The sequence below is a fragment of the Porites lutea genome, chromosome 6, assembly GCF_958299795.1.
Source record: "Porites lutea chromosome 6, jaPorLute2.1, whole genome shotgun sequence".
NCBI lineage: Eukaryota > Metazoa > Cnidaria > Anthozoa > Scleractinia > Poritidae > Porites > Porites lutea.
The window spans coordinates 19,571,823-19,581,620 of NC_133206.1; the positions used below are offsets into that span (position 1 = coordinate 19,571,823).

Consider the following 9,798-nt stretch of genomic DNA (forward strand, 5'->3'; position numbering starts at 1 on the left):
TCAGTTCCGCATTGCTTGAACAGAGTTATACATTCGTATGTCCGCTTATAAAATCAGTGAAAGTCACAGTCAGAAGGGTTCCCAAATTTAGTGTTGATGTTTAGCTTAAGATCAGTCCAGCTGATCGAGAGACACAATAAGCTGACGACAGCCAATCAGATCTGTACTTCATTAACTGTCACAATTTCAATAACTAACAAAAATGCTTACTGAGGATGATTATGATTGGTTACGTCTAAAACCATGCTAGGCCTATCAAAAATAGCTGACCCAAACCAAACAATTCTGCTGTACTTGCATTTTTCCAAACTAGATTGTTGCAGAAACTTCTTATCAAAATTGAACAGAGCAATGACATCTCTTCCTTAACTTTCCACTCGAGGAACATCGACAATTCTTATCGACTTAAAACTGTTAAGAATTCGTTAATACCAGTTCGATAAATAGGGGAAGGGAATTCAATAATTATCGAAAGCTGTTGTTGCTGTTCGCATTTTGACAACGAGATTAAGGCATCAAACCGATTCAAGACAAGAAGGACTATTTAGCTAGAAGAGCTGTTTGCATTCTACATGAAAGATGTTGCAAGAATAATAAAAGTGGCGAGGATATTGGCAACCTCCCTCGTCCCCAGGAAAAGCGCTTTGGATAAGGTAGGGAAGTCTTGGGAGACTGGAGCAAGTCATCTTCGACTGCCACAAAACCAATCCTGTGTAGCCCTTATTGCAGGTGAAGTTTGAGACGGACTCAAAGGCCAAGGCCATATAAGTATTATAAAACACAGTAGAATAATTCTCATTTTACTCTTGTTTATTCGTTTATACAGATATTTACATTAAATTACTTACCGTAGACTTAGGGTATTGTACATCTTTACAATGGATTATTCATTAGTCTAACTTAATCCGCTGTTATTTAGACCCTGTTTACATGGAGCGGGGGACCTCGGTCTAGTGGGGTAGGTTTCTTTTGTTTTGTGTCCCCCAGAGCGTGAAAACAAAAGAAACCAACCCCACTAGACCGGGGTCCCCCACTCCATGTAAACAGGCCCTTACTCTTTCTGTTTAGAAGAGATTTTTAGATTTTAAAACGAAAACGACAACGACGGGACGAGATTTTCTCAACACTCAGTAGTGCGTGCACGTGAGCCAGCGTTATAACAGGTTTTAGCGTGAATGTCGCAGTCGGAAACAAGTTCTCAAATGTGAAAAGTTTTATCATTTTGCAATCGGGAGAACACTTAGAACTATTTTCAATCTGAAGATAACCGTGCTAACGTTTCTGGTAAAAAATAAGTACAATGAAGTTTTCCGGGGTTTATATTTTTTGAGAAATAGCGAAAAAACTGTAAGTTGAATCTCCTCGTCGTAGTTTGTCCTTCTCCTGGAATCTAAAGGTCTCTAATTTACGTATATATGTGGTTTTAATGGCAGCTGAATTTGTTTTAAATTTTCTTCCATAATAATATAGTGATCAAAGACAGTGAAAATATTTACGAGGTTATTTAAACGAAACATTTGCAGCTGCACAAGCCCTATGAAAATAGCTACCAATGCTACTTTTTTCGGGCAAAATTTTTGAATTATCTGCATTTCTTTTTTCTGTTATTTCATAATTCATAATATACTTAAGTGTGTCTAGTTTAGTCTAGAGACCTAAGAGGATAAGTAATCGATAGATTCAACTCAGCTAAATCGAAGGGATCGAAATTTAACAAAGTCATCACTTTATTTAACTTAAGTTGGAGTCATTTACTGAGAGTGCCCGTAAGCATGCCACATGGTTTGGTAAAGGAAGAAGGCTCCTTATTATCAGTCGTAAGCTCGAATTGGTCATTGTTTAACAATCAACAAACCTGAGGCCGACAATGCGCTCATTTTTTACCTCCTCCTCTCTATCATTGCTTCAATTTAAAGCTACTTAAGGCTATCGGAAAGGAAAGAAGTCAAAAGAAGGGGCCTCTTGCAGAGAGGGCCGCCCAAAAACCCAAGCAAGAGTGAGTGAACAGTAACAACCTTTGGCCCCTAATGATGTGAGGTGAACGTTGCACTCCAGATCGGCTACTAAGCAAGCTCATTAGTTAATCAAGTGACGCATAAGTCCACTGATGATTTATCAGGTGGTGACTACTGTCTGCTTTGCTTACTGACCTCTCATGAAAAAATCATATACAGATTCAATGTGGACCACTCCATTCTCTTCCAGGAGCTGCCATCCTTGTGGTCAGCGCCACGAATCGAGAGCCTTGCTGAGACTCCCTTTAGTAATATAAGGTAACCGTTGTTGTCTCGATTTCTGAGGCTGTGCAAAATATCGGAAGTCCGTGAATTGCGCACTTCATGCCTCGTCTCCATCCAGAGCTTTCAATTCTCGCAACAAGGATCACAGCTCTGGAGACGGGAGTACTACCACTCTAAAGCCACAGCCAAATATTTTCAGCACTTTATATTAGCTTGTCGATTATGGTTCTTATGGACGGTAAATTTGACCGTAGAAGGATTACGATCTCTTCAAACTGTTTGTTTTCCACTAACTCTTACGGAGATGTGTCTCTTCTTGATCCGCCCTAAAATTAAAAGAAAAAACTCCTTAAAGTGGACGATTTGCCTCCAACAAAACGCAAGTTGAGGCAAGTATTTATCAAGCATGATTCTCTCTAACCAGTAATTTGGAACATTTAAAAGGGCTATATGTCACGAGGTTATCGCTGTTTTAGGTCAATTCTGTTCTGAAGTCATTACGTAGTGCCTTTACCCATACACACATGCACCAGTAGAGGTATGAAGAATATATCAAACAAATTTCACAAGGGAGCACTAACCATAATAATATTTTGAGTGATTTTTGGAGTCATAGCATTAAAACTTGAAGAAGTTGAAGTTTTAATCCACATCCATCCGTTGCAACAGACGACAGGAAACAGTTTCAGTGCTTAAATATGGTCTCAAACGTTAAAAGTGGACCGTTAGGAGGAAGCATTAACCATAATGATTTTTTAGGTGATATTTGAAAAAGTTGGCCCAACTATCCATGTCCATCCTTGCCATCTGTTGCAACAGACAACTGGACAAATTTTCAATGCCTAAAGGCTGGTTTTCACTAGCGAAAGAGTCGGAGGAAGCGTAGCGCTTATGAGCTGGTGACGTTAACCAATCACAAAGCCTGGGAACCTGCATTGTAATTGGTTTATCCTTCCGCCTCTGCTTCCGACTCCGACAATCTGGTTTTCACTAGATCGTAAGCGGAACGTAAGCGACGGAGTCGGAAGAGATGGAAACGTTCTGATTCTTCTGACTCCGATTCCATCGTGCTTATGACTCCGCTTACGACTCCGATTTTTTTTTTTCACAAGGTCATAAGCGCTCTTATGATTCCGCTTACGACTCTGACTCCGACTCCGTCGCTAGTGAAAACCAGCCTTAAATATAGTCTTAAACAGTAAACCGGACCGTTGTTTTTGGAGTTCAATTGACTGGAAAATCGTTTTACTTTTTTGAAAAGATAACATGCACAAATAGCGTGACGTATCCCCTTTAAACTAAGATATAAGAAAATGAAATGAAGTTCCCTTACGCAGCCATAGAGAAAGTTTTCTTACTCTTTTTCCTGCTGTTCGTGGAATAACACTTAAAAGGTGAAACGGTGCAAAACATCCAGCCTTTAGGAATGAACACACGTTTTCTCCCCTGGCTGGTCTTGAGGTTTATTGTGCGTCCCTCTTTGATTTTCTTGGCTTCATCTGGTAAAGACACAGTCAAACCATCCCTTCTACCTTCATTAGGTGTGGTCTTGTGTGTCAAAGCTTAAGAAGAATAAGAGTAGCCATTTTTATCCAAGAAATTTGAATTAAGTTGATTCGGGAAGGGTAATCTGTGTAATCAAGACGCTTTCACGGACGATTTTTGTTTATATTTGTTTGTTTTTGTTTGTTTGTGTATCATTCACGGCTCCCCCTTGTTGTTGTTATCTCTCTCCAGTGTCTCGTAGTTTCATTTCTTAGTCTCAGTTGATGAAGAAACTGGAGAAGTCGGCTGTAGTTTTATCGGGATTAACAAAAAAATGTCACCCGGCCTTGTTTGGGATGGAAGATGATACATTTGGAGTGGGTCCGTTGAAATTATTTCTACTCTATTGCAATCGAACTCGATAATCACACGAAAAAAAAAGAAACATTCTAATGTATGTTCTAATATGCACTGTGAAGGGTCTATGCTATCTATTCTATGACAGCCTTGTTAGGGTTATGACTTCACACGTTTTTCACCCTTCCTGAGCAACTTCCTTAATTCTACAATCATGTAAAACGTTCATCGTAAAAGTGATGGCGCCGTTCACACGGGCGAAGTTCCCCCAAAAGATGGTTGAGTTAAACCCAGGGTTAATTTAAAAAGTAAACAAAGTATTCCTGACTAGGAACATGTAACTGGAGATTATAAATATTACTAGGCCTTTTTCTCTGAAGTTATGATTAGACCAAATGATATTGTAAACAATCTACAGGGAGGCTAGTATAATCCTGAATTAGTCCTGGGGGACGGACCCTCATTACGTCGCTCAATTGCAAGTAACGCGGTCCAAATGGAGTGAATGTAAATTTGAAAAAGTTACTCTCTGATATATTTATGTTGTGGCTCAATTTTATCCTTGGTTTAATTTGTATTTTCCAGTTTGTTTTAAATTCATCACCATACCAAAAACAAAGGAAAATAAATTTCAAACCAAGGATAAAAATTCACTGAAAATTGAACCACAACATTTACGTAACGATAAAACTCTTTTTTTTTTCTACGCGACTATATTGCATACCTTGATTAGTGTGCTCCTCCACTAGATTGAGAACTAAAAAAGGATAAATGCTTGTCAAAATTTTCTTCATTTTTTTAATGTATAACAAAAATAACTTTTCATGTTAATCCGTTGTAAATAAGTCACGTGACTTACCTTCAACAAAAATATTGCTTCCTGCGACTCTAGCTTATAAGAATAAGTTCTTTAAAAGTAGTTTTTCTTGGCCGAACTTTCAGTTTTCTTTTCTCTATTTTTACACTCAGGAAACTTGTTGAGAAAAAAAGATGAGCTAAACTGTTTCTAAAGACCATCAGTTAACGTACCTTTCTCTATATTTGTTCGTTTTCTGCTCTCTGCACAAGAAGAAAGTTTAAACTGTGATCAATGGATGATAATTTTAAGGGACATATATAAAGGCTAGAAAAACTGTTAGACCGACCGGTTTTGAAGTGCAACAGTTGTGATATATAACCACAGCTAAGACTGATAGCTAAGAATGCGACAGGTTTTACTCATGCGTGATCTAGTAAGCGCCGGTTTAGAGGCTAAAATCAAGAAGCCTTCTAAGGTAAGATATGTGATCCGAAGTGTTGCCCCTTACAAACATTCTGATGGATTGACGGTCTGACGAACCGAATGACAGACAGATAAACAAATGGCTGGCTACAGTACTGAGTACCGGACGAAGTAAGTGCTTGGTTGATTGTTCAGCTGGCTGAGTTCATGGCGCACAATAGTATCAAAGTATGTAACATTGGCAAAGAAAGTATTAATATAAGTGTTGTTCACAAGGTACTGACCGTGGTAAGCAGTCTCCCTTTCTATGGACCTCAGAGCTGTTGAAAAACGTAATTGCTCCATCAGTAAGTATCAATTTACATCAGCGTCATCATCATTCGGCCCTTTCGGTCGGGTTGCTCCAAACAATGATCTTATTCCATGCATTCTCAATCTGTTAAACATCACATTCGCAAGATCCTCACAGGAAAATCCGTCATCTGCTCGAGCGACGAATACTATGAACCGTCGATATTTTGGGTACGTCGTAGTAAGTAATAATGAAGCAAGAGTTCTAAGAATAATTCTCAAAATCTTCGTTTTCTATCCTTTTTCCTTTTTTTTTTCTATTCAAAAACAACAAATAGTTAACTTCCAAGCTTTTACACAAACTACGACTTGGCTGGTTCCACGCCCTGTAGAATAACGTGATCAGGGGCTTAGGTTTAAAAAGAGGTTCTTACCAGATTCAATGTCTCTTATCTTTCGATCATCTTGTTCCTCGTCCTCAACAGAACGTAGAGCTGTTTGACCAATAAGACATAGAACATTTTATCATTGAAATGACACAACCCCACATCTTTTGTATGTCAGTCTGTCTCGTGTCAGTCAGCCACACTTTAAAACAATAAGGTCGAGATAGAGCAAAAGTAAATCTTAACCAGAAATCGTGATTTTTGGTGTGGTCCCCTATTTTCCTTTACTAGGGCTAAGGCTAGTGGGGTAGTGGGTTACTTGTAGTACTTGAATTTTCCCTCCAGAGTGGAAATTCTCTGTTCCACACTAAAATAGACTTCAGAAGACTTTGAAAGCAAGCCAAATTGTGGATAGAAGGTCTTTGTCAGTACCTTATTAAGTGCCTTTCATGCAATTTGAGGAAACTCCCATGGATTTCCGAAGTATACCGAAGATCTCTCGGCAAACGATATACAAAGAGATTGCAAAAAGTCGTCCTTGACTTTCAAATACTATAGTCACCGACCGATTGTCAAGGTTTCCAGAATCGAAATTTCGACCTTAACTATAGGCCAACGTTTTTAATCTCTGATCTAGGTTCGGCTATAACTTAAAGATAACCATGCCCAGTGAGTAATGAAAGAGACTGGCTACATGTTTAGTATACCTTTTTTTAAAGACTCCATTGCTTTCTCTTGATGATCCATGGGTTTTTGGGCAAGATCTACGTTGTCATCGATTTCTAAAAATGCTGTTAACAAAAACAATACCTAAATAATAGAATAATTTCTTTATGACCGTCCACATACGTAAGGTGTCTGACAGTGTTACTTCATAAGTAAAAAAAAAACATAATTTATTTACCATCGGCAGTATTTCTATAGCATAAAAGCTAACAGAACCGAGCAAACAACGGAAATAAATATTCCAAATAAAACAAGACTAAGTAGCCATACATAAGCGCTTCCGACGAGTTGAACTTGGAACTACCAACAAACAAATTTAGCTTGAGGTCAGGGCTTGGAGTATAGGGACCTCGGGATTGCAATTGCAACGCTCTAACAGATCAGCTACAGAAAAGAAGCGATTCCTAAGACTTGTTTTGCGCTGCGATTGCTAGCACTGCGCATAACATTGACAACTAGCCTTTTCTTTCGGCAATTGCATAAGTTATGTCTTTAACTGCTATGATAGCTCGTCTTTGCCTTTATTTAAAGGCCGTTTTTCGTTTGCTGAAGGCGAATTGCACGTTAACGTCATTTGACTCCCAGAATCCTTTAGGGTTTTGCGGCTTTCTTGTGGAAATGAAGGGGCTTTTATTTATAAGACATTCTATCCTCACGTGGATCTCCAATTTTTTAATATGAAAGGAAGAAAAACGAAATTGATTCTGTTAGCATTGCTAAAAGAAGGCCATCGTGCAAATGACCAAGTATTCTATGATAAGAGCTGCCTGATTCGGCTGACCAAGGGAGAGTGATGGCGCCTAGTTTTAACCACGAGTGACGTAAATATTACTCTTTCGAGAAACTATTACATTTCAGAGACACATCATTTTTAAATTATGTACGATGTTTTCTAAAGTTATAAAATTTTTCTTAACTTCAACTTTAACTTAACTTTATCACATATCACACACTAGGGAAAATACATGAGAACAACCGAAGCCGGGGGCTTAAATGGCCTAAGGTCAGCAAAAAAAACCTGTAAAATTAACCGAAGAATGTAAATTTCAAGTGTCTTCAATTGATATCTTGATAATTGACAGTTTACCTTTCCTTAATCTTTCTACTTCCATGCTAGTTCCTTCAAGACTTAGTTTTCTTCCATCTGTCGTACTTCCCCCTGTTAAGCTATCTGAGAGGAAACAAAAATCAATGCAAACAGCTAGTAATGAGTCAGGAGGAAAAGATAAATCACCCTCAAGTGATTGCCCGCCAATCACTAACATTATCAATATCCTTAATTTTAGCCTGCGTAGCAAGCGTTCTGTACGATTTCGGTTATTCTTTGCTCCGAAACCACACCGAAACGCTTGCTACGCAGACTACCTTAATTTTGGAGCGAAAGTTTAGCGTTTGTTTATAATTTCACATTCATTCATGTGAAACTACTTAGTTGCTATGGTAACGTTCGGTATGCCTCTGGTCCCGTTTACACGGGTTCGGACAAATTTTCGAACAAACGAATTTTTTACCTGCGCAACCCGTTTACACGGAACCGTCCAAATACTGTTACAGATTGCAATACTGTTTGCCGTTCAACAAAAGTTGCACGGTTCAGCTGGTTCCGTGCAAACGAAAGGCGGATCCGTTCAAGTTTTTTTCCCAGAAAATTTGTCTAGACCCGTGTAAACGGGACCGTCTTAGTGCCAAGATGGCGTCCAGGTTTTACAAAAATTATGAATGAAGATGCCAGGGCATCAAAAGACGCATTAGAAACATAAACTCATGAAAGAGCGCATCTCCTAAAGACTCGGGAAATTATGAGAATTTTGACAAAACACGCGTGAAATTATTCCGTCATCTCACTCGTCACCATTTGATTACACACACTAATCAAATTCTTGCCTTCCCATTTCAAAAGAATTTTTAAAATACATTCAGAAATGATAAAAAGACTGTCAAGGAGCAAAATATGTAAGATCTTTCAAAATTAAGCAAACGCAGAAAGATGCTCTCACTAAAAAGATAATCGCTCTTTAATGTCGTATGTCTCTCTGGTGGCAAGATATAGTTCACTTAAATTGGTCAAGCCGACAACTCCCTTTTCGGTCACTGGTACCGGTTTCTGTGAAACAAATCGTGAAATTTAGAGATAACAATAGCAAAGGACGAGCAAAAATTTTAGAATCAAATTATATCTCAAAATATTGTAAGATTACAGGTTAAGAGTCAAAGCAAGTGCTTTAAGATATCTTCTCAGCCTAAGATATTTTATCAAAAATTAAACTGAAAGTAACAACGACAGAACGCGTAAGGTGTTTGTCACGGAGTGTAAAAAGGTTAATTGTCAATAATTTTATGTTTAGAAAATGTTTTTTAAAGTAACTAAATATTTTTAAAATTACTGATTAGATGGAATAAAATATGTATTGTGTCTGTTGATACTGTGGTCTTTGGATCTACAAGTGAATGAACGTGAAAGAAATAACATATTCAAGAAACTATATGCGTCTTTCAAGAATGGAGACCTAACAAATATGAATTGACTGTATTTGCATACCATTTATCTCCTTATCTGGGAGAAGATCCCTTTGATATACTGGTCAGGGCTTTCTTTTAAAATGAACTATGTGTTTGAGTGATTAGATTTATCTGTTGACGCGTTATAGAGAATATTTTAGAATATTTTACTTGATTAGAGTTACGTAAATTCATCAAATAAAAAAAAAACAACACACCTCTTTTCACCGTGATTTTAAAGTTGAACGCCACTTGCACGCATAGTAGTAAAACGGGGATTAATTTTCTTATTCCAAGTTTTAACTGCATCATTCCCCCGCTAGGGGATCGTTTTCGTTTTTAGACGGAAAACTAAACGTAAATGTGGTCGTTTTAGCTCAAAAATGGTGACAATGGGTGTTCAGGTAGTGAGCACCGGCAAGTTCGTGAATAATTTAACACAAAGGTCTTCACCTCAATTCACAGGTGTCGAGAATTACGAAGTTAACTGGATTGTTCCTATTGATGTCTAGCTGTGTAATATGCGATATAACCGCTGAAGTGGACCGTTGTGGCCTCGGTCAGGAAGACTTACGAAAACGTTCGGGTTTAT

General features: G+C 38.1%; 1 protein-coding gene across 1 annotated transcript; it reads right to left on the bottom strand.

Moving 5' to 3' along the window:
- Positions 1-2,459: 2,459 nt before the first annotated feature.
- On the bottom strand, positions 2,460-9,611 carry LOC140941986 (uncharacterized). Its single transcript, XM_073390983.1, has 9 exons — positions 9,425-9,611; positions 7,795-7,878; positions 6,689-6,772; positions 6,030-6,089; positions 5,589-5,624; positions 5,112-5,141; positions 4,807-4,839; positions 3,599-3,802; positions 2,460-2,566 (listed from the first exon to the last, which is right to left on the bottom strand). The coding sequence occupies exons 1-9, from the start codon at positions 9,516-9,518 to the stop codon at positions 2,511-2,513; spliced, it is 681 nt and encodes a 226-aa protein (XP_073247084.1). The 5' UTR covers positions 9,519-9,611; the 3' UTR covers positions 2,460-2,510.
- Positions 9,612-9,798: the final 187 nt, after the last annotated feature.

Coding starts and splice junctions, on each gene's coding strand:
- LOC140941986 (XM_073390983.1), bottom strand. CDS start 9,518: ATGATGCAGTTAAAACTTGGAATAAGAAAATTAATCCCCGTTTTACTA. Junction 6,090..6,688: donor AATGGAGTCTTTAAAAAAAG/GTATACTAAACA, acceptor TTGGTCAAACAG/CTCTACGTTCTGTTGAGGAC. Junction 5,142..5,588: donor AAGGGAGACTGCTTACCACG/GTCAGTACCTTG, acceptor CTTCTTGTGCAG/AGAGCAGAAAACGAACAAAT.